Below are 25,852 nucleotides of genomic sequence, written 5' to 3'. Positions count from 1 at the left end.
GCATTAAACCATGAACCATGACAGAGGGAAATTACACACCTACTGTATAGTGTTGCATTCTGCCTCAGTGAGTATGTGCTGTTTCTGTTTTTCTTTTAAACCAATTAGATTTTGTTAAATCTACTGTGGGATCAAGGAACTGTGCTGGTAAAAACTCGGACCTCTTTCTGGTGGCACAGGAGGAGCTCTTCATACCTGTGATCTATGCTTGGGATTAGGGGTGGCATCCATTCCTTCACCCAACTGCCTGGGAGAACCATTTCATTTCCTCAATCCAGTGACAAAGTCTGAGGGAAGTGAGGTTGGGGCTGGGGACCTGAAGACCTAGAGCAAGGGTACACAAACTTTCTGTAAAGGACTAGATACTTCAAAGAATATATAGTTTCTGTTGCAACTATTCTCCCATTTTGGCACAGAAGTAGTCACAGACAATGTGTAAACAAATGGTCATGGTAGCAAGACCAAGTGGGGCCATAGTTTACTGACCTCTGGTCTAGTTCTGGCTCCTGACCGCATATTAGAATTGCTGCTGCTGCTGCTAAGTCACTTTAGTTGTGTCTGACTCTGCGATCCCATAGACAGCAGCCCATCAGGCTCCCCCGTCCCTGGGATTCTCCAGGCAAGAACACTGGAGTGGGTTGCCATTCCCTTCTCCAATGCATGAAAGTGAAAAGTGAAAGTGAAGTCGCTCAGTCGTGGACCTTGTAAAACCAGGTAAAAACCCACCAAATCTGAGATGAGGCCCAAGTTTTTCTGTTTGTTTTTTTTTAAGCTACCAGGTGACTCTGGATTATAGTCTTTCAGCAGACTTCTGGGTGTTTTGGTTTTGGTTGCGGGGCGGGGCAGATGAATGCTGGAAGAAGGACCTAGGGCTGAACTGAAGCCTAGATTATGATTAGAACTGTTTTCAGTTCACCTGACAAATTAAGGGCTTCCAATACTTTGATTAAATGCTCTTTATTTGCTGCTTTTCGTGCACAGCGCTATAAGAAGTTGCTCAACCCAACAAGTCAGCCCCTTCATCACTCTTAGTTAAGGCGGCCACCGGCAGCGGGGAGCATCCAGTATGCCACATTCTACCTAACCTTCTTTCTGGAGCCATTCTCTATAGGCCCCTTCATAGTTCCGAGCCCTGTGAAGAAAAACAGGGGTGAGGGAAGGACAGAGCCCAGGAGGCAGCCCTAGTCACCACCGCCCCGCGCAGTTACCAAGCCCATACCCTTTGTATCCAAGTCTCTGGGCCAACTGGGTAGCCTGCAAACCCCGCTTGCCTATCTGACAGAAGAAAATGAGATTCTCTTCCAGCTTTGGCTTCTCAGCGGAGTACAAAGCCTTGAAAGCAGCTGGCTCCATCTGCAGGGCGCTTTCCAACTCTGACACTGGGAGGAGTCAAGAGGATACAATGGAAAGCCGGCAGTTGGGCAATCTCAGGTTCAGCGGTTGGGTCTGGAAGGACCGGTCCTGTGGTCGAACATATCTCCAAGGGGCCCCAAAACAACACATGGTGAGAACTCCTCCCCCCGCCCCCATCCACTTCGAGGACAGGATACGTCCTACCTGCACTGGTCAGCCAAACCAACTCTGAATGGAAGCCACTTCCCTAGTTTGTGAGGAGGCGCGGGCAAACTCAGGCATCCAGCTTTGGGGAGGTCAAGTGTGTGAATTTGGCCTGCCCCTTCCTCATTGCCTGTTACCCCCTCAAACTGGAAGGGCCAGTTCCGTTGCCAGGATCCGCCTCCCATCAACCCTTCTTAAGGGAAGTTTGGGGGGCGGGAGCCACAGGAATACCGGACCCCTGTAACCAGTGCCTTCCGACATCATCCTAAATGAGGTTCTACTAGCTAAGACCCTCCTAAACTGTCTCCAATCCACCACCAGGGCTTCCCCACCCCCCCCACACCCCCTCACCCCCACCCCACCCCCCTCAATTCCCTACCCGGGATGTTGAGAGCCCCAGGGATGGTTCCAGCCGCCGCCTCCTCCCGGGATCTCACGTCAAAGAGCCGGGCCCGGCCGGAGGCTAGGAGCGAACGGAGTTCAGGGAGCGAGACCGTAGGCTCTGAAGAAGGGGCACGCGAGCTTTGAGGGAAGCAGGACTGCCGCCAGCTCGCCTGCCGCCGGGGCCCCTCACCTGGCAGCGCCCCAACCTGGCGGGGGATGCGTGAGGACCCCTCCGCCACTCCCCTTCGCGCCTCCCTCCGCGTACACCTCCACCGGGGGCGTTCCAAGGGCTCCTAAGGCCACAACTTGCCCTAGACCGGATCCCAGGTCTCCCCTACGGGTACCTCCAGCCATGGTGCGCACCGCAAATGTGAGAATCAGGAACTTGGCCCCAGCCCGCCCCCTGGGAGCGGGCAGCATCTCCCCCGCCCTCCCGAAGCTGCAGCTGAGCTGACACCGACCGGAACCGGAAGCAAAGGCACCGCCTCCCGCACAGCTCCCGCGGCACCTGTTCCCGGTGCTCCTAACGCGCTCGCTAGAGAAATCCTCGCGATTGTGGGCGTGGACGGCCAACGACACGTTGGCCTGGCCCAAGTACTAGGACTCATTGTCGTAACTATAGGAGCTCCGATACCTCACCGAACTTGACCCAACCCTTACTGGTCAAAGCAGTGTGTTCCCTCCCTCCCAGCCTGGAGCGCACAAAGGGAGGAAGACCCAGAGACAGTCATGGCTCTGAACATTTTATCTTACAAAAAAAAAAAAAGAAAAAAAAAAAAAAACCGTCCCCACAACGGGGTAAGGCCCCCAGTGGGCCCTGCCTCCTGTTCTCCCTGGTGCCAGAAACCTGCATAGGCCTCAACTGCTTGCTGGCCAATCTCCTCTTCCTGGAGCAGCAGCCACTGCTAAGCCTCTGATCCCCACTTCCTGCTAAAGCCTGTTCCCCAGAGTCCTGAGGAGCACATTCAAGCTCCAGGGAAAGGAAGAACCAGTGGGAAGCGCCAGTCCTGGGGCAAGCCAGAACACTGCTTGTCAGCAGACCCTCTGCTGGCACTTTAAGCAAGCACGGGGCAAGCCCCCAAGTTTAGTGTCCAGTGTCCAGCATGGAGACAGCACATGCATTGTGCAAGAGGAGCACAAGGGCCCAGGGGCTGCATGGTAGGGCTGGTTGGGCGAGACTGTCGGTGCACACCCATGTGTGTGTTTCACACCACTGCAGGCTGCTAGATCACAGGGCCTTAATTCAAAGATATGCCTTCTGAACTCCCCCCAGTCCCATGCCAAATGTGGGCAGTGAAGGAAAGGGGCACGGGGTTATTGGCCTGTGGCTCCTGGGCTATCTGAAGTTCTTGGAAAGGGGCTGTAGAGCTTAGAGCCCGAGTCCCCAGTTAGTTGCTGTCACTCTTGATGACAACCTCTACTCCGTGGTGCCGCAGCTGAGCTCGCAGCAGCAGATTCTTGTTCTTCAGATCTTCTACCTGGACATGGGAAAGAGCAGCAAGGGAAACAGGTAGAAAAGTTAGCACACCCAAGTCTCTGAACTTATGCAGACACCCACCAATGATGAGGTAAAGATAAAGCTCTCTATGGCAAACAAAATAGGCAGTCCTGAGCTGGGTTGGTGGCTAGGGAGGTCGAGGACAGCTGTCCTGAGGCGGGGGGTGGGGGGGTGGGGGGGTTGGCGGGGGCGGGTCTGACCTGCTGTCGAAGCACATCGTTGTCCAGCTGTAGTTGGTCAAGCCCCTGCAGTTCTTCAGACAACCGGTGGTTACTCTGCCGAAGTTCCTGGATATAATCACAGGCTTTGGATAGAATTCCACCTTTACTCTGTTAAGAAAAAGCCAACACAATAAGGACTAGGATATAAAAATACCTGGCTTGCTTTCCAAAAGCATGTTCCACACTCTGGGCCTCATTTTCCCTTAAAGGATGGTGAAATAACATCTCCCAGGGATTCAGGAACCTCAGAGACAGACAGGAAAGAGCTACCGCCATGTGTGCCCACTGTCTACCATTTCTGGAAGCAACACCAGGAGACAGAATTCAGGCATCCTGCCACTACCAGGGTCTTTCCATGACCTGGCCAGACTTGGTGCTCTCCATGGAGCAGTCTGGGATGATCTTGGACAGCTGTACGATCCAGTTGTTAATCTTGTCTCGGCGGCGGCGCTCCACTGTGGGGCAAGTAGAGGACAAGGTGACTTGGGGAGAAGTCACCAAAGGCCCCAGGGTAAAATCACCTAACCTCTCCCTTCAACATCAGAGACGTCCCCAATCCCACCAGACAGCATCAAGCTTCACATGTGGATCGTGCCTACCTTCATTATGCTGAGCCCTGCGTTTCTCATCCCGAGTTGTCCGGGGAGCTTCTGACTTCCTAACAATAGAGCCCAGGGTGGCCAGAGTGAGGCAAGGTCAAAAACTGAGATTGGAGTCTGGGGTGAGGAACTGCACGAAATCTTTGGAAAGAATCAAGACTATTCCTGGTAACTGAGAAAAAACAAGGGTTACTCACGGGGAATAAGGGTGGGTCCTGGGGGCAATAGAGCGCTGGCTTCCTCCCTGCAACACTTCCTGTGGTGACATCATCACAAAGAACTGACCTGTGAAGATTCAAGGGAGGTTCCGTCAGGACACAGGACTAGGACCCTCACCAAGTTCTAAGGACAAGGCCCTGGGCTCCTTCTCTAAAACAAGACACACTGCTTCCTGCTGGAAGGGCAGCCCCAGACACTGCCTGCCCAGGTCTTAGTGATCATTAAGGGATCACGAGTAAAGGCCCACTGCCCACCAGCCATGTCCCACAGCCTATCCTAGCCCCTCCAGCCAGCATCCTCACATAATATCTCACCAGTGCCAGGAGGGGTCGCCTGCCCCAGTAGTGCCTCTGAGCCCTGGGTAGTAACAACAGCTGCTGTACTCCCCGATGTGGTACCCCCTGCCCCATCTCCCACTGCAGTGCTGGGGAAGTAAGTATAGTGCGTCTCAGCAGCTGTCCCCTCTGTGTCAACTGCATCATCACTCGTGAACGCACCCTGGATCACCGCCTGGGAAGGGGAGCAAGAGAACAGAGACAAGTGACAGTCAGATACTTCCCATGAACTACTCTGCAGCTCTATCTCTTGTGAGGAGACGGAGAAACATCCAGAGAAGAAGAGTCTAGTGCTTTGGGTCAAGGCAGCCCCAGATGTCGCACTATCCCAAGCCACACCCATCCTGTTAGTTCCCTTCTTCATCTTACTATTCAGAGCTCAAGTCCCCTCTGCAGCCCATACCCCTGTACCTGGGTCATGGATTGAGTGGCAGGGTAGCCACTGATGGCACCAGTCCCCTCAGTCTGGCCATCCAGCTGCCCTTCAGACACCTGGATCACCCTGTACATCACCTAGATTCAGAGAAGAAGGGAGGAGGGGAAGAAAGAACAAGAGAGTAAGTGCTAGGGACTCCAGAGCCCCTCATAAAGCTTCTCTTGGATAGGGCCCCCCCAAAAGAATCCTTCAGAGACGTATACTTAGCCATTTCCCATCCTTTTCCCATATAGTGGTTTCAGCATAGCCCCCACCCCATACCGATCTCTACTGTAAATCTCACGTTCCAACTCCCACCCTCCAATTAGTCCACATCTTCACCTCATCCTCCAAACCAAGTCTCCCCATGACAGGTTCAATCACCTCCCTCAATCCCAACCCCAGGTAACACTTGCAGCCACCTGGCGCCCTCCCTTACCTGGCCCCCATTTTCAGTTCGGAAGACGTACTTGACGTTGGGGTCAGGGAAAGTGGCAGCTGACTGGATGCTAGCTATAGCCACACTGGTGGGGTCCTCCCCAGTTGCCACTGCACCTGAATTAAAAGGAAAAAGTCTGTGAGTTACTGCTTTTCTCCCTCTGTTGCACCTGTGTGTCATTTAAAAGGAAAAGGGTACCCAGGTGATAGGCCCATGGGTTGCAGGGCAAGACCACAATGGGCTGTTGGCCTCAGCTAAGTTCTGTTTCTCCCACTCACCTTCCTGAATCTGCACCGTCCCCTCTTCGGTTTCTGCTGTTTTCTGCTGCCTGTTTGTGAAGGGACAAGAGGAAGAATAAGGGAAAAAGTGAATGAAAAGCTCACTGGCCCAGTAACATATGGCTCCCAAACTCATTGGCATTCCCAACAGATGCTAGGGGAGGTTAGAATAACCAGAGCTGGTATTTACTTAGCACTGAGCCAAGCATTTAACAGGCAATATCTTATTTAGTACTGAGAACAGCAATTATGAGTAGGTAGCACTACTTGCATTTTATAAACAGAAAACCAGATCACATAGCTAGGTGATATAGCTGGGACCTAAACTGAGGTCTGCCTGACTCCAGAGCCAGTGCTCCTAGCCATTCTGCATTCTCCCAGGCCTCCCATCTCCCATTCCAGGCCCTACCTCTTCTTCACTCACCCCTTCATCTCTCTGTAAGGGTGCACATCCGAGGAACTGGTCCTTCTCTGGAAATCTTCGTATCTCCTGCCTCACAGGCCTGAGTGCTAAGTCCTGGTAGAAATCAGGGAGTCCAGTGAGTCTAGGAAACTGAAAGCTCTCCTATTTCTAGAACCTAGGCTCCATGAAGACACATCCAGGAACATAACCAATCTTCTGCAGGGGACAACCAGCTTTCTCCATTCGGATGCTGACGGCTGCCTACAATGACTGAAAAAGCAATTCTACAAATAATGTTCCTTGCCTCTCCAATTCTCACTCCATCTTCTGATGGAGAGGGGATAATTATACTGAAAGACTGAAAAACAACATATTTCTGGATGGATCATTATGAAAGCTATTATGATCTGCCATATCGGGATTAGGAAGGGCCATGTTTAGACCACAGCTATCAAAAAATACAGGACCATAGACCCTGATGCTTATTCCAGTTTCTCAGGCACATATACTGAACACCAAGAAATTCCTGTCCTCAGATCTAGGAAAAGAAAACCTCCAGAACCATAAAGGCCAGACTTGGCCCTTGGGCCCCATTCTACTGATCTGGCTGTTGTTTGGGGAAGTCCAGATATAGGTCATTCATTAAAAAGACCTTAAAGCCCTACTGTATCATCTTCAAGCCCCTATTTTATTCACCGAGCCTTCCTGTAGAACAACATAGTTGCTCAAATGTTGCCATGACAACTCCAAATCAACTGAACCCAGCAAGAACGGAGAAAACTCCAGGGTTCGGAAAGAGGAAACAATGGGGGAGGAATCCATCAACAAGGTGCCTGCCTTAAGGCCCTAACGGGGGTGGGGGGGTTTTGGGGTCGGGGGACGGGCTAGGGGTGGGGGGAGACGGCTGGAGGGCGGCGGGAGGTGGGCAGGAAAAACAAAGGAAGGCGCCTCCAGAAGGAAACAGCTATACAGCGTAAAGCAATAAAATAATCTCGACAGGAAAGGGGTAAGGTTTTTGTAAATTCTCTACTCATAAGGTCCCCCAAACCTTTATCTTCAGCGGATGAGTCATGGAAAGCTTGTATCCAAAGTGTTAACCCAAAAAAAAGGAACTGAAAGTGAAACCGTCCAGAGGAAGTAGCGCTGCAAGATCCCAGCCCCTAAGGGGGAAGTAGGACCAGTGTTTCAAGACCACCTACCGCTCCATCCTCAAACCTGCGGAGGAAATGCCCCTCTGAAGCTTGCAGCACTGACAGCAAAAGGAAGCAATCAAACAGAGGGCAGGGTACAAGAGGCGGCTCTTTGCCACAGCTGTCAGCCAGGAGCAGCCCCTGAGGACAATCAGCAACGGGGTCAGGCTACTTATTCAAATCTTAGTTGGACATCCGGAAGCATTTCCTGAGCTTTAGGGGTATGCAACACGGAAAGTGAGCTAGGATGTTGTGGCGTGCACGCTCCGGGAAGGAGGGCCCTGAAAGAGCTTAGCTAAGTCTGGACACAAAGGGAAAAATCAAGTCCGCAAAGAAGTCAAGCATCTAGACCTCGCCTGAGAATGCGGCGTCTCCCTGCGGGCCCACCAACCAGCAGGCGCTCAGCAGCTGAGCTACGGCCAGGCGCGAGCCCAAGGGCCCGCGCGGTGACCCGGCTAGCCCTGCCGGGCTCACCCCCAGCCCGCGCTGCTCCTCAGAGGTGGGGAAGGACGCCGGGGGCTCAGCTAGCCCTGCGGTCTCCGGCCCAGCGGCCCGCGGCTGGCAGCGCAGGAGGGCGGGGATGTGCGCGCCCGGGGGCGGGGAGTGAGTTCGGCCCACAAAGCGGGTAGGAGATAAAGAACTGGGCACGGCCCCCTCCCTCAAAACAAAGACTTCCGCCCCAGGAGTTCCTGAACCTAAAAAACGGAAACAAAATCAAAGCTGCTATGCGTCGCCGGCTCACCCAGTCTCGACTCCCGCTATGTCCTGCACTCACCGGCCAAAGCCGCCGCAGCCGCCGATCTCCCCCGACCGTGTTCTCCCTCTCCGGACTCGGGTATCTCCAGGGACAGCTGATCATGCGCACTCCCGGCCCGCCGCCATGTTGGTGACGGGCGGAAGTGTCTCTCTCGACCCACCCGGCCGTCTCTGCCTCCGAGCAGCCCGACTTCCGTTCCCTCCATGTTGCTGAGGGTTTGGATGCGGGCTTGTGCAGGGCGGTGCTGGTACTGGGAAGAAACCACCCTTGGGGGTCCTGGGAGAAGGACACTGAAGTCCAAGTGGCTTTAGGCAAGAACGGGAGAAGGACGATTAACTTGGTGCTACCATTTATCTGCTGGCCAGGGCCTTTTTAGTTCCAGAAGTGAGCTTATATCAAAAGACGGACATCAGATGGAGGCAGAGGCGCTGTCTTTAAAAAGAGCTATTTGGGAGGGCATCTTGAATCAGGCCACCTATTTGAAGTTTCCTATTGGCTATTGACATACATAAATCTGGATATGCTCATGTGTATTAGTGTTAGCCGGGCTTCCCTAGTGGCTCAGCGGTAATGAATCCTCCGGTGCAGGAGACGTAAGTTCCATCCCATGGTTGAGAAAATCCCCTGGAGAAGGAAATGGCAACCCACTCCAGTGTTCTTGCTTGGGAAATCCCATGGACAGAGGAGCCTGGCAGGCTACAGGTCGTGGGGTCGCCAAGAGTTGACAGGACTTAGCGACTAAACAGCAACATTAGCCTTTGTAGTCACTCAAGACCCCGAAGGCGTCTAGTTTTTGTGTCTCAGTTTCTGTGAAAAGTGTCTTAATTCCCATTCTTTTCAGTCAGGACCTACCGTTAATGGATTTGAGGTAGTGTGGTGTAAGGGAATGAGTTCAGACCCTGAGCCAAACAATTTTGGGTCTCAGACCTACCTCTGCCACGTGTTCGTTCTGAGACCTTTGGCAAACATTTTGACCTGATTAACTTTTGTTTCCTCGCCTGCAAAATGAGATACTAGAGACTTCCCTGGTGGTCCAGTGGCTAACACTTTGTGCTCCCAATGCAGGGGATGCCAGGTTCCATCCTTGGTCAGGGAACTAGATCCCACATGCCACAAGGATGCATTTGCAGGCAGCAACAACAACAAAAAAAGCCCACATGCTGCAACTAAGATGGAAAATCCCACATGCTTCAATTAAGACCCAGTGCAGCCAAATAAAACATTTTTTTTTAACGGAGATAACAGTGCCCACCTTATAGAATTACTAGGTGGACTAAAAATTAAGAGCATAGATTCTATGCAGGTAAGATACCTAGCATTACTGGCATATAAAGAGTATTATGTAAATATAAGTTTCCCTTCCTCATTTCCTGACCACCATGAACCCAGCTCTAGTTTCTAGCTGTAGGTCTCCACCACGACAATTGAGGAAGAACACCCAGACAATCAAAACAGATTCGAACGCAACGTTTGACCAAACATGAAAATATAACTATGCGTGCTAAGTCACCTCAGTCGTGTCTGACTTTGTGACCCTGTGGACTGTAGCCTGCCAGGCTTCTTAGTCTGTTGGATTCGCCAGGCAGAAATACTGGAGTGGTTTGCCATTTCCTCCTGCAGGGGATCTTCCAACCCAGGGATGGAACCCCCATCTCTTACGTATCCTGCATTGCCAGGTGGGTTCTTTAGTACTAGCACCACCTTGGAAGATATGGTATCTGTCATTCAAGACTTTAGTAAAAGGAAAAAGAAATCACACTATTTATCTGTAAAAATACAGCATTTATTCTGAGATATTGCCCCTTGGGACCTGTGGCCCCAACCTGTCCAGAGAAGCAATCCCAGAGCCTGGGTGATGCCATCCCTCTTCCCTAAAATAGGAAGTTATTCCAAAGGAGAAAGAGGCCAGAGAGATCTATATAAGACCTCGGTTCCTAGAGATCCAGGGAGGCAGAGGGTTGGGGAGCTGGGAAGGGAACTGGTCGCACCAACAAATACTGTGTATTCAAAGAGTTTCCTGGACATTTTTCTCCTAATCTGGAGTTAATAGAAGCGGGAGGTATCCAAGGGACCAAGAGTAGAACAAGGATAGGTAACCTCTAAAAGTGTTTGTGTGTAATAGGCTCCAATCTGGCCCTGACCCCGCTTCTACTCTGGACTTCCATGAAGAGTTCATTGCCTCAGAGGAAGGCAGGACCTCAGCTGAAGTTCCCCCTTCATTCTTCACTTTGAGAAACAGTTAAGTTTTCCACCTACTCTTTGTTCCCTTTGGCAAGTGACCCCTCTCTCTGGGGACAGGATCTTGGTGACTTTCTCAGGAATCTCCTAAGGGATAAGTGCTTTGTGTCTGAGACAAGCTCAGGTAAACAGACCAAGACAGTGCTTCCCACAGTCAAAAAGAGAAGCTGGAGGGCCAAAACCTATAGAGTTGGGCACTACAGCTGCCAGGCTGCAGATGAAACAGTCCAAGACCCTGGAGGCAGCTACTGTCCCTTATGCCCAGTGCTCTTGTCCTAATTACAGTCCCTCACCTTTCCCAGAGTTAGCCTGTGTTTCGAATGCATATGATCGTCGCTGAGGGGACATAAGGGGTTCAGGAGGTTGGGGTTCTCTGGGGGGCAGGCTAAACCGACTCCGGGGTCCAGACCCATCTGTGCCCTCAGCTGGGATCTCCAGGCAGCTAAGGGGCCGGGGCGTGTAGGCAGGGATCAAGCCATAGGGGGAGGTTTTGGGGATGAGGCTGTAGTCCCCAGCACCAGTACAAGTCTGGGTCCGCCGAACTGCCTGAGCTTCAGTCCTCTGGCGGTCCCGGGCCAGGGCCACAGCAGCATCAAAGGAAAGACTACCCCCATTCCTCCAAGAGGAGCGGGAGGCTCGGGAGCCCCAGGCCCTGTCCCCATCGAGCCGGCCAGGCTTTGGGCATGGGTTCGCTGGTGCCACGTGGATCTTGCCACACATTGCACTGGGCATCTTGGCAAACTGTGGTTTGGGGGGCACCACGGGCACAGAGCGGACCTGTTGGACCTGAACAAGGGTGGAAGCCAGGCGCATGCCCACACCACCAGCTGAGCCAAGGGGATTGGGCTGCCCCTCAGGATCCATCTCCTCTGGCCGAGGTGGCTGTGGGGCTGCCTGTTCTGTCTCAGAGGACTGGGAGTTGCCCTCTTTGGCACTGTCAACCTCCAGGGCCTCGACCTGTGGCCCTTCAGGGAGGGAACCCTCTTCTCCACGTTCACCTCCAGCTCTCTGGTCTCCCTCAGCTTCTCCGTGTCCACACTCCCGTTCCTTGCTGACCTCCCCCGTTCCTCCTTCAGCTGCTGCTTCTGGGATCCTGCTATCTTCACCATCTCCTTGGTCTTCTCCTGCCTCTTGACCCTCATCTCCCCTTTGTCCTTTGACCTCATCTTCTCTGCCTCCTTCAGCCTCTTGTTTGTGTACAACTTCCCAGCTCTCTTTAGCAATTCGGTTTTCCTCGGCCTCATGCTCTGAGTCCTTTCCAGCTGCTCCCTGGGCTTCGTCTCCTTCCTCAGCACCTTCCTGTCTCTCCGTCTTTCCTTCCTTCCCCTTGTCTTCAGCCTGCTCTCCTCCAGTTTGTCCCACACCCTTAGCTTCCTCCGTTCTCTCACCCTCCTGCTGACCTTTGGACTCCTCTCCTGTGGCCTCTGTCTCCTCTGTCTCTTCCCCACATCCTTCTTTCAAACTGTCAGTCACCTTCTGGCTCCCCTCAGCCTCTGCTCCTTCCTCAGTGGCCTCTCTGCTCTCCACGCCACTCTCTGGCCTCCCCTCAGCCTCCTCGCCGGTGTCCCATCTGCTTCCAGGCTCCCCCTGGTCCTCTCCACCTTCACACGAGGCTTGCTCGCCCTCATCCTGTCCTGAAGCCTCCTGTCTTCCAGACCCTGCCACCTTTTCCTCTTCACTGCCTGGACCCTCCCAGCTTGGGAGTTTGGGCTCCAGAAGGGGACTTAGGTCATCATAGGCACTCAGGAAGACTTCCTCCCCGCTTTCCTCCTCTGTTTCAGGCCTGGGGCCAGGAGAGTCCAGGGAACAGCAGCTGGGAGCCAGGACAAACTGTGCCTCATCCAGGGACAGGTCATCCAGGGGCGGCTCCACAGAGAACTCCTCCACCTGTAAATACAGCATCATGGCTTAGGACTCGGTGGCCCTGTCCACCCTCTGGGTTCCTTAACACCCCCAAACCCAGCACAGCGCCTCCTTACCTGAGGCCCAACTCCCAGGAGCTCCTCCAGGTAGCCCATCCCAGGGTCTTCCTCCCCAGGGGAGAAGGCTGCTCCTGCTGGTCCTGCCTTGGCCACCTCCCCGTCCTCCACCCCCACCCACTCAGGTTCTGAGCTGCTTGAGTCCTCTAGGAAGGAGAAGGAATCCTGCACCTCCTGGGACAGGCAGTCCTCCAGGGCAGGGGCCACGTCCACTGGGCACGAGTCAGCCGAGGGACCTGGGGCTGGACTTGCCTCCAACTTCTCATCTGTTGGGAGAGAGAGAGTCCCAGGAATACTAAGGTCAAGACCAGCTCTGACCATTTCCAAGGTCAGTCTTCCTAGCACTGCTTACAGTATGGGCCCAACATTCCCAGCATAGATGCTTCCTGTGGCTAGTCCTCTCTGACCAGTATCCCTAACTATTGGCTTATGGCCGCCTTTTAGAGCTCCTGCCAGGCGCCAAGCACCATGCTGTATGTTTTATAACGCATTGCTTTATTTTCTCCACAAGACAACTTTATAATGTCAGGTATGTATCCCCATTATATATATGAGGAAGTTGAGACTCAGAGAAATGTGTCCCAGGTCACACAAACAAGTGGCACAGCCCAGATTTGGACCCCAGTCTGCTTTACTCTGCAGTCGGTATCCTTACCCACTACCCAGTGCTGCCTCGGTACTTCTCATTATTGACACTTAGGAACTGGAGTCAGAGCACAGATCAGATTCCAGCTGTGCCACCTCCTACCAAACTGCTTAACATAAGTCTCAGGTTCCACTGCTGTAATGTAAGGACAATAACAATACCTGAGTCAACACTATGAGAAAATGAAACGAGCTAATGCCTTCAGAGTCCTTAACAAAGCATATCATAAGCTCTCAACTAATGTTAGCTATTCTTATTCATGTTGTTATTACTATTTTTGTGATGCACGGGCTTAGTTTCCCTGAACATGTGGAATCTTTCTGGAGCAGGGATTGAACCCATGTCGCCTGTTAATGTGTCTGTGCTCAGTTGTCCAACTCTGTGCAACCCAATGGACTGCAGCCTTCCAGGCTCCTCTGCCCATGGCATTTTCCCAACAAGAATACTGGAGTGGGTTGCCATTTCCTTCTTCAGAGGATCTTCCCAACCCAGGGATCGAACCCAGGTCTCTTGCCTCTCCTGCATTGGCAGGCAGATTCTTTTCCACTGAGCTACCTGGATAGCCAACTATTATATCTTCCTACTTTGTACTTAGTAATCCCTATTGTATATATCTGACACAAGTCCCCATTCTTGGGTGTGTCAGTGATCTAAGGCTGCCAGAGAGCCTTTCTACGTGAAGCTCATACAACCTAATAATATTACTGGATTCCCTCAATCTTGAATTTGAAAAGGCAGCTAAAGATAACTACCCACAGTCCAGGGCAGATTCCCAGCTTCAGAGCCTCAGCCTAGAGTTCTAGTCCCTTCTCCCAGCCCTGGGCAATCCTTGGGTCCTCACCTGGGGGGCCAGGGCCAAGGCCGGGGCCAGGACCGGGGCCAGAGGCAGGGCTTGGCCGAGGCTGTGGGGCAGGGCGTTCAAGACCACGGGCAAGCCCCGCCAAGATGTTGTTTGAGGATATGTTGAGCATATTGCTGATGTGTGCTGGGAGGTTGACATCGTAGGGCTCTGAGATATGAACGCCAGCACGGCGCTCTGCATGGCTGCTGCCCCCAGCACGGACTGCTGACCGCCCAGGTCGTGGTGTGCCTGGCTCGGAGCTCGTGCCACCCAGCGCCTCTGGGTCGGGCTCCTGCTCACACTCTGCCGCTTCCACGGACTCATTCTCCAGGCTTTCCGTCAGCAGTGGGCCTGGCCGAGGACTGTTGGATCCGAGCAGCCCCTCTGGTTCTGTGGGGGAGAGAAAGGTAGGCTATAACCTCAGCCACAAGGGGCCTGGACACACCTCAGAAAGGCTCTGGAGAGTGCCCTCTGTTTTGTCTATAGCCTGGAAGGCACCAGGCGCAGCTTCCCTTAGCCACCACTGCCAACCCTTCACAACCAGATGAGCAGAGATCACCCCACCAACACATACTTAGGAATGCCCTCCCCTCCCTGGAGATGGAGTCACTGGCCATCCCTATCCATCCTCCCCCACACACATACGAGTGCACACCTATACTCACCATCACTAACCCCAGCCACAGCACTGAGTGAGTCCATGCTCTTGGCTGGCCGCAGAGTCCCCTTATCAGATTTGTCCTCTGCAAGACAGGCATGTGCATAGAGCCAGGACCTAGTGCACCCTGAGCAGAACTCCCCCTATATCTCCGCAGACTTACCCCTGTCCTCAGCCCCCCGGGGAAGTTTGCGTTTGGTCTCATGGCCAGAGCGACCCAGGTTGAAGATGGATCTCCACTTCCTGACCTTCAGAGACCCCTTCCTCCTGGAGGGAATGGAGAAATCACTGCAGGTGGAGCCTGACGTTCAATGCAGGGGAGAAGGGCCCAGGAAGAAGGCCTTACTTGTGCTCTGCAATCTCTATGATGGTGTGGTAGGGCCGCATCTGCGGGGGGCCGTCACCAGCCTGCAGGATGCTAGGCAGATTGTAGGGCAGGGACCGTGGCATAAGGTCCTCAGGGCTGCCTGACACCCGGGCCCCTGCAAGTGATCGCCATCCACTTTCCACTTCACTACCTAGGAAAAGAAAGAGGAATTGGCCAGCCCGGAACAGAAAGAGGGCTTCAGGTACCCACCTCCTCACTGCATCCTCCCACTCACTACCTACCAAGGTAGGGTAACTCTCTAACTCTGATGTGACTCCCCAGGCAGAGAGTGGTGATGTGAAGGGTGGGAAGGACACTGACCAGAGAGCGCAGCACCCCCAAAAAGCTGGTCCACATGCGTGAGGATGAACTCGACGACGATGGACTGCACACGCACCTCCATGAAGGCTGCCGTCCCGTTGAAGCCTGAGGCCTCTATGTCCTTAGACCTGTGGAGGTGTGGAGTTATGCCCTGCAGCCCCACCGCATTTCCCCATTCAGATTCTCCCTAAAAATACCTTACACCCTTTCCTCTGAATGCCATTAAACCCATTCCATCTTTTAATCAACATGCATGATTCAAGTCTCAAATGCCCATTTCCTCCGGGAAGCTTTCTTGGACACCCTCCTCAGGATATTAGTCTCTACCTCCTCTGCCCACCAGGGTGCCTGTGCATAACAAATCTCAGGACTTCTCATAGTCTACCGTGCACCACAGGGAGTGACATGCAGGCCACTTCTCCAGGATATTTGCTCAACAAACATTTGACAAGGCCCCCACCTCCCCCCAACCCCCACAGCTCCCACACTCTGCACTGCCCCGTCTCCTGTCCTGCTCCAGCCCCTGAGCTAAATGACCACAGTATAAGAAAACATAAAGGCCCAGAAATTCCCTGGTGCTCCTGTGGTTAGGATTCTACCCTTCCACTGCAGAGGGCACAGATTTGATCCCTGGACGGGGAACAAAGACCCTACATGCTACTCAGTGTGGCCAAAAATAAAGCACAAAGGCCCCGTCCTTAGGGACTTTACTCAAGCTCAGAGAAAGGGCTCCCATAGGTGAGCTCCAGACCACACCGTGTAATCCGGAGCCTTCCTGTTCTAGCTGGGTGAGAGCCCTCTCCAGTACCTCACAGCCACACTCCATCCTCAAGCGGCTCCCCAGGGGCTAGGCTCCGCCAGGACACCCACACACGCACCCACCTCAGCAGGTTGGGGGCCCACACGATGGCCAGGTTGCGCGCGTGCATGTTGGTCTGGGCGCTGAATGAGGCCATGTGCACCAAGTGCCTCATGAGGAACTCCAGGGTCCTGCAGAAAGGAGGCGTCATGGGGCAGAGCTCACACAGGGTGGGGGCCGGAAGAGAAGCGACGAGTCAAGGCCCCAGGTAAAGAGAGAGCCTGGGCTTAGTGGGGGGAGCCCCACACACCTGTAGTTGGGGACCGGAAGTTCTTGAAGCACCTCTAGGATCTTGACCAAGCGCTCAGGTTCCAGTTGTACTGCCACAGCCTCCTGGTTGGGAGCAAGGGGCAGGAGTCGGTGGCCCGGTGCTGCCCCAGCGGCCTCCCCAGAGCTCTGAGCCAAACTCTCAGAAACAATCTGTGCTCAACCCCACACCGTGCCCCAACCCTGGATCTTCGAAGCACACTGGAGTAGCAGACAGAACTTGGGTCCCACAGAGAGCTGTCACTGCCTCTTGGCTAAGCCACTTAGGGCTGTATGACACTGAGCAGCTCCCTGTCACCTCTCTGCCTCAGCGCCCTCATCAGCAGTGTTCTGGTACTGGAAAACACTCGGGGTTTCATCCTGTGGGCGTGCCAGGGGCCATGGTTTATTTCAGGGTGTCCGGGAAGGCCTATGCCCGCTCAGCCTGGTCTATTTGGGCTGAATGGCATGCCCTGGCTGTTCAGGATCTCTACATGATGTCATGCTCAATAAAATGCAACTTAATTTAAAAGCGTTACTCTTAAAAAAAAAAAAAAAAAGCGTTACTCAAGGCAGTTCCCTGCAGTGGTTAGGAAGCTCTCACAATCGAGGGCCCTGTTTCAATCACTGGTCGGAGAACTAAAATCCCATAAGCTAGAAGGTGCAACCAATAAATAAATAAATACTTAAAAAATATAAGTAAAAATGTTACTCAGTTCAAGATAGCGCTTCTGCCATGTATTTTCTTTCCCTTTAAAACATTATTTATGTATTTGGCTGTGCCGGGTCTTAGCTGTGGCATGTGGGATCTAGTTCCTTGACCAGGGATTGAACCCTGGCCTCCTGCATTGGAAGCGGGAGCTCTAGCCACTGGCCCACCAGGGAAGTCCTGTCATGTATTTTTTTTATTCAAGAGATGTTCAACACACAAATCACAGTTCACAGAAGGGCACATTTGAAAAACATTTGGCTTCCTGAAACTGTTCTCATTCTCTGAAATGTAGGGAAGCTCTGGTCTAGGTGATTTCCAAGGGCTTTCCAGTGTCTGCTCTCCCCGTCTGCCCCTGCACTGTGTGCGGTTTGCAGGCCTTGGGGAAAGGAGGGATGGGGGAGGGCGGAGATGGCAGGACCAGGAGACCTATAGGGAAGGGTCTTGTCGTTTCCGTGTGGTCTCCGCCATGCGGGGTCCCTAGGACTCTGTCTGGCGTTAGACTCATCTGGGATGTCGCATCAGAGCGGCCACCCTCAGCCTTCTCTTCCATTCAACTCACAGCAAACTTGTCATAGAGCCGGTAAGTGAGCAGGGGATCTGGCAGCTCCCTGAAGTAGGCCTTGCAGAGGGAGGAGACACAGTGAATGTCCTGAAGGTAGACATCTCGCCGCAGGTCTGGCTTCCGTTCAGCCTCAAATTCCTGCCTGGGGAGGTGCAGAGTAGTCAGGAGTGGCGGGGTCTGGGGCAATGTGGGGAGAGGGGGAGCTACAGAGATGGGCTCCAGGCAGGGTCGAGGGCCAGTGTGTATGAAACTTGGGAGGAAGAGCTTGGGGCGTGTATGCGCATGAGGCAGCAAGCTTAAGGCGTTGTTCTTGTCAACATGCAGAGTGGATGTGAGCTGGGTGAGTGGACCTATGCATGAACAGGGATGCATGTCAGGATGTAGAGAAGGTGTGAGCGGCAGCACAGGGGTATGTAGGAGTCAGTAGAAGTGGAGGAATGAGCCTAAAATCTGTGTTTCTGACTACCTGCCAAGATGGATGCGACTAAGTCTTAGAAGGAAACGTAAGTGTAAATCTTCATGACCTTGGACCTAGGCAACAGTTTCTTGGATATGACACCAAAAGCACAAGCAACCAAGGAAAAAAATAGATAAATTTAACATCAAAGTTACAAACTATTGTGTGAGAAAGGACACTATCAAGAAAATGAAGAAAACCCACAGAACAGGAGAACATAGTTGCAAGTCATAGATTTAGTCAGTATCTAATATTCAGAATTCATAAAGAACTCCTACAACTCAAAACAGACAAATAACCTATTTTTTTAAATGAACAAAGTTTATGAATAGACATTTCTCCAAAGATATACAAATGACTAATAAGCACACAGAAAGTATTTGACATCATTAGCTATTAGGAATATGCAAATATAGATGAAATATCACTTCACACCATTATGGTGGCTATAATCAAAAAGATACACAGTAACAAATGTTGACAGGGATGTGGAGAAATTAGAACCCTCATACACTGCTGGTAGGAATGTAAAATGATGCAACTACTGTGGAAAATAGTTTGACAGTTTCTTTAAAAGTTCAACATAGAGTTACCATACGACCTAGCAATTCTACTTTTAGGTATATACTCAAGAGAATTGAAACCATATGTCCACACAAATACTCGTACACAAAACGTTTATAGCAGCATTAATCATAACAGCCAAAAGGTAGGAACAACCCAAATAGCCATCAACTGATAAATGGGTAAACAAGATGTGATAACACCACACAATGGAATATTTTTCAGCCATAAAAAGAAATGAAGTACTGGTGCATGCAACAACATGTATGAACCCTGAAAACATACTAAGTGAAAAAAAGCCAGCCATAGAAAGCTCCCATTATATGACCTCATTTATGTGTAATGTCCAGAATAGGCAACTCCACAGACAGAAAGTAGACTCGGGGCTGGGGGAGAAGGGGCATGGGACTGTGGGTATAGGGTTTCTTTGGTGTTGATGCTCTGGAATTAGACAGTGGTGGAGGTTGCCCAGCCTTGTAAATATACTAAAAACCATTGGATTTTACGTTTTCAAATGGTAAATTTTATGGCCTGTGAATTATATCTAAAGCTGTCTTTAAAGCTGGGTGGATACACGTGGGAGTGGACGAGTGGGTATATGTGTGCCTGCGCGTGTGCACACACGTGCGTCTGTGCAGGCTAGCCTGTGGGAAGTGTGGGGCATGGTGTCAGCCTTTCCTGAGGAGACTAGAGCTCCTCCCTTGGACAGTACCTATCACCCGTGTTTCCTTCTCCCCAGTTCCCCTCACCCCTCTGGCTTCCTGGCCTCATGGCCGCAGAGCCCTCCCCTCACTGCCTGACTCACCGGAGCTTCTGGATGTTGGAAGAGACCCCTGAGAGGCGGTAGATCCCGTCCACCACGCCATACTCCTCCACAAACTCTGCACAGCTCCTTAGCACCTGGGGCACTGGGGACGCAGAAGGGGAGAGAAAAATCAGAAGGTCTGGGAGATCAGAGATCCCAGAGCGTCTGAGAAATGGACACACCAGGGAAGGGGTTTGGGGAGATAGAAGGCACAACTCATGGAATAAACACTTGTCAGAAAGATTCTTGCAGGATATCAGCTCCAGCCTGCCAACCTGTTATAATCTCTCTGCCCATTGGTTCTAGAGTCTTGGCATAAATTCCCCCAGTGAGGGTGAGATCACTGCCTCCCCAGACTTCCCATTCCCATTAGAATGTTCTGCCTTTATTGACCTGAAATTTCTCTCTCTGTAATTACTAGTTGCTACTACAAAATTTTTAGAGGGACAGCAATGCAGTTGGAAGAGGTAAAAAACTGGTCTTCAAAGTGCATTTACTGACACTCTACAGAAGTGAAAGGAACATTAATTCTTCCAACCAGGATGGAACAGAGCTGGTGGGCATTATTGTGAAGCACCTCCTCTGGTTAGTGAAATGTACAGATGTTAGATCTGTCATAGGAAGGTACATAAAATTGTAACAGACCTTCAAATTGGTCCCTTCAGGAGAAAAGCACCTATGTGCCAAGCACTGTGCATTAGACATGGAAACAGAGGATCAAAGAAGTTATGAGTGCCCCGTATCAACCTGATAGAGCCAGAATTCAAATCCAAGAATGCAAAAAACTGTGTTATTTCCCCCTGCCTTGGAGCCTTCCCCAGTTACTGGACTGTAAGCCCCTTAAGGACAAGATCTAAGTGTGGCCCATCTTGCTTTCCCTCATCTTATCTGTCATGGTGTCTCAATCATGGGAAAACCTCAAAAACCATGCATTGAATCTCATCTCCACAAGGCCACAAAGGTATTTTTCTAAAGCACTTCCATGCTTGAAATCCTTTGCTACATATAGACTCTGCTCCACCCCAATCTTCAATGCTTAGCTTACAAACACAGAATAAAATAAAAACTCCTCAACAGGTATACTGCATGAGACCCTTCACAAACCAGATCCAACTGCCATCCAGCCTTACCAGTTCCAGCCAGCCCCCTCTCCGCACGCCGCCGCCCCCGGCCCCCAGTAAATCCTATGGTCCAGCCCTTTGCTGTTCCTTGAACAAGCCTTGGTACCATCACTCATGTTTTCCCTTGCTTGGAATGCCTTCCTCTCTGTCTCTGCCTGGTGAATCCCTATGCAGTCCTCAAAACACACCTCAGACATCACTTCCAGTTCTGAACTCTTTGCTGATTATCTGTTTTATAGTTCCCACGGTCCTTTGTTTATATCTGTACTATAGTACTTATTGTACTTTGTTATGATTAGTATATTTTGTATCTATACCTTCTGACAAATAGTAACATCCTCCCCAGCATCTAGCACAGTGTTGAAACAGAGCAGGTGCTGAACAGATGTTTATTAAATTACTCAATGAATTAGTCAATGAATTGGAGATTTAATAGAGAATATTGCCTAAGACAAAACACTGGGCCCAATTAACTGAGACTCAGCAGAGAAAATCCTGTCTTGTGTGTGTCAGAAAAAGATGTGCTTCTCCTAAGCCACCTATATTTTTCATGTGGGCGTTATGAATTTTATATCTGATTATGTTTACCTTTTTTTAAGTGTCAGGAAGCCCATATCTTGGAACCATATGGAACTACTTGAAATGCATTTCTGGGCACTGAGCTCACCCTTCTTGTTTTCCCTTCAACTTAATTCCTTCAGTCATTTATTCTTTTTATTTGGCGTTTTGGAAGTCATCCATCCCAAGCTCATTGCGGAATTAAGTAAGTTATAAATACAGAAGAAAATAATAAATCCATCAAACACTATTTTGAACCCTCCTTGTATGACCTGGTGTCCACACCCTTTACCCTCGTGCACCCCAGAATGAGGACTTGGGTAGGAGAAGGAAAGCACCAAGGCTGCACATTTTTTTTGAAGGCTGCAAAATTTAAGGAAGCACTCACTCTTAGGGTCATGCCAGAGCCAGCTGTGCACATAAATGATCTTGAGAGTGAATGCCTCCTTAAGAAAGAGGCACCTAAGGCACTTGCCTGGCCCTGAGCATGAGAGCTTCCTTAAATTTTGTGCCCTAGTCACTTCTCTTGCCTCATCTTAGTCCTGGCCCTGCAGTTCGACATCCATTGCTTCAGGATCTGGGCCCATTTGCCAGGGTCTCCCAACCTCAGGTTCCCAGCATTGAATGCAGAGACGGGGCAGACCCTCCTCATTCAAGCTGTCATTCTTCCCTAATGCTAGCCCAGCTCTTTTAGCCATCACTCTGTTAACTCATAGTTTGCTGTCACCTAAATCCCAAGCTCTTTTCACATGAACTGCAACCAAGTCAGGTCTTCCCCATCCTTCTCTGTTGATTTTTGAACCTCCAGAGGAGGCCGTGAAAGAAGACATTCGAGAGCCTCAGGAGTCAAAGCCATAGGGGAAATGGGTCAAGGAGATGGGGGAGGAGATAACAGGATCAGAGTGATGGGGGAGTCAGGGAGACAGAGATAAGAGAAATGGGGTCAGAGATGAAAGACTCAGAGTTGGGGTGGTAGAGTCAAAGAGAGTGAAAGGGTGGGTCAGGGAGGAGGGCCTTAAGCTTAGCAACCTGGAGAATCAGAAACCTGAGCAAGGTCTCAAAGAGTTAAAGTTTAGAAAAAGGAAGAACTCAACACACATAAGGGCTTAGGAAGGAAGAGACCTATCTGAGGCAAAGAGCTGGGAGAGGCTGCTGAAATGGAGCAGCGCAGCAAGGATTTGGGAACCCAAGATAATCAGGATAAATTAACCAAAAACACAGCTTTCCACTGGCCTGGACTTTCACTTTTGCTGGGTCTTAGCTTAAAGAGAGAAGCCGATTATGGCTTCTCTCTATCCTTCAACTTTCCACTGGTCTGCGCTAGGAGGAGCTGGAGGGATGGAGGAAGGCTGTGCTGCTGCCCTGCAGCCTAAGATTCTCCTCCACTCTTGGTTTCAGATGTGGCTTTGGTGAAGGGCAGGAGGTGCTTCTCTCTCTCTCTCTCTGTGGGATTCATTAGGATCTGGACCCAGCAACCTGTTTGTCCCTTTCAGAGAACATGCCCCGCACCATCTGAGGCCAGGAAGATTACAGGAGTGGGATCTGGGTTGGCTGTGGGGTCAGCGTTTCAACAGGAGGTTGGCAGCGGGTCCACAGGGAAGGACAGTGCCAGGATGAGGAGGCTGAACCGAGGGTTTGCAGAGAACTAGAAGAACATCAGACCCAGCTAAAGCATGTGGCCCTCGGCCAAGAGCCATCTTTCTCAAGATTGTGATTCCACTTGTTAGCTCTGCGCTGGCTGCTGGGCTCTGCCCCGTGAGAAGAGAAAGGTGCAGAGAAACCACTTCGGCTGTTGTACACCCTTCCTGGGGGCCCGGGTTTTCCCTTAAGCGAGGCCTGTGGGGATGGGGGCCTCTAGGGGAGGAGAAAAGGGGAAGGAGGCGTCTGGAGACACAGGGGCGGGCCTAAGAGCAGGAAATGAGCTGGGACCCACTGCAGGCACCACAGCCCAGAGCAGAGAGGAGGACAAAGAGGAAATGACAGATTGGGGTGGGGTTGGGGGGGGGGGTGGGCGATAGAAATCGTGTCCTTCTTTGGGAGGAGCTCAAAGTACCAAAAAACAAGCTGGGCTGGGCAAGTCAGAATATATGCATTCAATTCCAAGTCAAATCCAGAAATGTTTCTGAGTGTCTACTCCACACCAAGCATAGTTGGGGGCCAGTGTTGTTCTGGCCCTGCTGGTTCCCAAGCCCCTCCTAGGCAATCCAGGGAGGGTGCTGTCCCCGGGCGGTCCTCATGCCCACCTTCCTTTGTACCCTCCACCCCCACCTTCAAACCAGGCTCAGGCCATCCCTCTTACTCTTCTGGTGTTCCCCATTTTAGCGGCTTCTCGCCTTACCCTCCACTTTGAACCTGCTTCTCCTTTACACAGGGAAAACCAGAGAATCACAGAGACTGGGGGAGGGGACCACCCCTACCCCACATCTTCACCTGTGGCCCAGCAAGGCTGCAAAGAGACCAAAGGCCCGTAACCTCTTCTCCTCCAACCAGGAAATCCCCATCCTTCCCATGTACCACCCGCACCCCCTCCAGGGGCCCTTCTTTCATTCAGACTCAAGGACTGTCCATGCTCCTCAGCCGCTCATTTTCTGACCCTGTCCCCTCAGCCCTCCCCTCCTGGCCCACAGCTGTCATCTTCTCCCCGCCACTTCTTCTCCCTCCCCTGGGTTTCCAGTCTTTCCACCTTCTCAAGTGTCCTCATTCTTATCCCCAGGCTCTTCACCCTAGGCGGCCCCACGGAAGAGCTCCTCAGTCTTCTTCACCGAGCCACATTTCCGGCTCTGCCTGCGCATCAGCCTCCTGGGGGTGACCCCATGCCTCTGCCCCTTCTCCATGAGCTCCCGGAAAAACTGCTTCTGTACCCTCAAATTCGATCAGGCTGGCGAAGCCCCGTGCCTCTCTGTCCACCCAACAGCAGCTCCGGGCTGGCCTCCTTACCCTCCTGGCCTGAGTGCTGCAGGTGCTCCTGCAAGTCACACCCAAACACCCGCTCCTTTGAGCTGCCCTTCTTCTTTCCTTTCTGCCGAGACTTCATGGCCGGAGCCCCAGGGCCCTGGCCCAGCCACCTCGGTCCCCCAAGACCTTCGCCCTACTAGTCCCCCATGGGATCCCAAGCCAGCCTCTGGGCTTGGCCTGGCCCCAGGGGGGCAGGGCTCAGAACTGGGGGTGGAGGGTGGCCTGGGCAATGGGCAGCAGCTCCTGCCTCTGGGGCCCCGGCCACACGGAAGTAGCTGTGGAAGAGGAAGCTGCTAGGACCCCGGCAAGAAGCTGTGTCTCGTGGCCGAGACTGGCACTCGCCCTTCTCGCCCTGCTCAGCCCTGGGGCGGCAGGAAGCCGTGCAGCTCCTTAAACCCGCTTCCTGTTAGAGCATCTTTGCAACCACAGGGCTGGGGTGGGGGAGGTAGCTGACATTCACATCCTCACCCATTGCTGGGCCTCTGCTCATTGGTCAAGAGGAGGTGATGTCAGAGCCCTTGGGTGGGGTGGTAGCGCCTGGGGCACAAGCAGGTGACTGGCACTCTTAGAGACCAGAATCCTGGGGTCTGAGATTGATACCCCAGAACTGCCTGGGAGCAGAGCAACGCAGGACTGTGCAGGGCACACTAAGGAGGCAGGAGGCCCAGCCTCCGACTCTCACACGCCTGCAGTGTCATTCAAGCCACATGACCGCGCTAAACCTCGGTTTCTACACATATGAAAAAATGAAGAGAAGACTAAGATGACCTGTAAATCCTTCCAACTCTAATATCCTGTGGAACCCATCTGAGTTTTGGGTTCTTTGACCATAAACAATTTACACTGCTGTTTACTTTCCAGGCCTGTTGTAGTAAGACTCCAATAAAAGATGATAGGATATAAAATACTGCCCAACTGAGTTACTGCCTATCCTGGAAGGGGTCTTCCCTTCCACTGTCCTACCTGGGGACTCTCAGAGATGGCTCAAGGTCTTGTGGAGACCATTTCTCTCCCCCTGTCCCTCCCAGTTCCAGGCATCCTAGCTCCTCCCCAACTTGGAACCACAGGGAGGGTGTCCTGAGACCGAAAAGTACTGAGGTTCAGGATTTACACAGTTCAGGGAGCAAGACAGGAACCAGAAAGAACAGGTTTTATCTGTTTATTTAAAAACAGAATATCATTTATGTACAACTATACACATATTTACACAAAATGTACATACTAGAATTCCATATCTTCAGGTCCACATGCAAAGTCCTGGCTGCTGCAGAGCAGGGGATGAGAGACCCTCCTTTGGTCAGAAATCCAGCAGAGTTCAGGCTGAGCAGGGTTTGGTACTAAATCTAGGTATCCTGGTTGAATGTATTTGGGTCAGGCAGGCAAAAATGGACCTCATCTAAGCCCAGCCCCCACCCAGCGAAACTGCTGAAAGAACCCCAAGTTAGTGACCCTGAGACCCCTGGGGAAAAGGGGATATTCTTGCTCCCAGTAGCTCCTTCACCTCACTTGAACTCTTACCCTCCCTGGTTCTATTATCACTATTCTCTCTCCCTTATACCATGACTAAACCAGCCTTGGCACCAAGTCCTAGTGACCCCCTCACCAAGGGACCACAAACACCCGTGCACGCAACTAAGAAAACATGAGCCTAGGGGAAGAGCCGAGGAA

At 51.9% G+C, this 25,852-nt stretch overlaps 3 protein-coding genes across 4 annotated transcripts; all 3 read right to left on the bottom strand.

The window, feature by feature from the left end:
- Positions 1–950: 950 nt before the first annotated feature.
- On the bottom strand, positions 951–2,392 carry TSTD1 (thiosulfate sulfurtransferase like domain containing 1). The gene is made up of 4 exons (XM_052637877.1): positions 2,286–2,392; positions 1,937–2,059; positions 1,220–1,379; positions 951–1,132 (listed from the first exon to the last, which is right to left on the bottom strand). Exons 1-4 carry the CDS (start codon positions 2,359–2,361, stop codon positions 1,081–1,083), a joined length of 411 nt encoding a protein of 136 aa, XP_052493837.1. The 5' UTR covers positions 2,362–2,392; the 3' UTR covers positions 951–1,080.
- A 292-nt stretch (positions 2,393–2,684) lies between these two features.
- Positions 2,685–8,424, bottom strand: USF1 (upstream transcription factor 1). 2 transcript variants are annotated; one of them, XM_052637057.1, is made up of 11 exons: positions 8,314–8,424; positions 6,370–6,462; positions 5,946–5,995; positions 5,668–5,783; positions 5,225–5,326; positions 4,793–4,988; positions 4,457–4,544; positions 4,260–4,318; positions 4,021–4,115; positions 3,640–3,768; positions 2,685–3,419 (listed from the first exon to the last, which is right to left on the bottom strand). In XM_052637057.1, the coding sequence occupies exons 2-11, from the start codon at positions 6,375–6,377 to the stop codon at positions 3,330–3,332; spliced, it is 933 nt and encodes a 310-aa protein (XP_052493017.1). In that variant the 5' UTR covers positions 6,378–6,462; positions 8,314–8,424; the 3' UTR covers positions 2,685–3,329. The 2 variants fall into 2 exon arrangements, with proteins under 2 accessions (XP_052493017.1, XP_052493018.1); XM_052637058.1 differs by lacking the exons at positions 5,946–5,995; positions 6,370–6,462; positions 8,314–8,424 and having other exon boundaries at positions 5,699–5,746.
- Positions 8,425–10,147: 1,723 nt separating this feature from the next.
- ARHGAP30 (Rho GTPase activating protein 30) lies at positions 10,148–24,275 on the bottom strand. Its single transcript, XM_052637435.1, has 12 exons — positions 24,167–24,275; positions 19,551–19,653; positions 17,722–17,866; positions 16,455–16,537; positions 16,228–16,335; positions 15,346–15,473; positions 15,004–15,175; positions 14,821–14,924; positions 14,665–14,742; positions 14,000–14,389; positions 12,513–12,778; positions 10,148–12,420 (listed from the first exon to the last, which is right to left on the bottom strand). Exons 1-12 carry the CDS (start codon positions 24,261–24,263, stop codon positions 10,813–10,815), a joined length of 3,282 nt encoding a protein of 1,093 aa, XP_052493395.1. The 5' UTR covers positions 24,264–24,275; the 3' UTR covers positions 10,148–10,812.
- Positions 24,276–25,852: the final 1,577 nt, after the last annotated feature.

Source organism: Budorcas taxicolor, chromosome 3 (genome assembly GCF_023091745.1).
Source record: "Budorcas taxicolor isolate Tak-1 chromosome 3, Takin1.1, whole genome shotgun sequence".
Classification (NCBI taxonomy): Eukaryota; Metazoa; Chordata; class Mammalia; order Artiodactyla; family Bovidae; genus Budorcas; species Budorcas taxicolor.
Note: the sequence above shows the minus strand (reverse complement) of the source record. Positions and strands in the feature narration are given on the sequence as shown.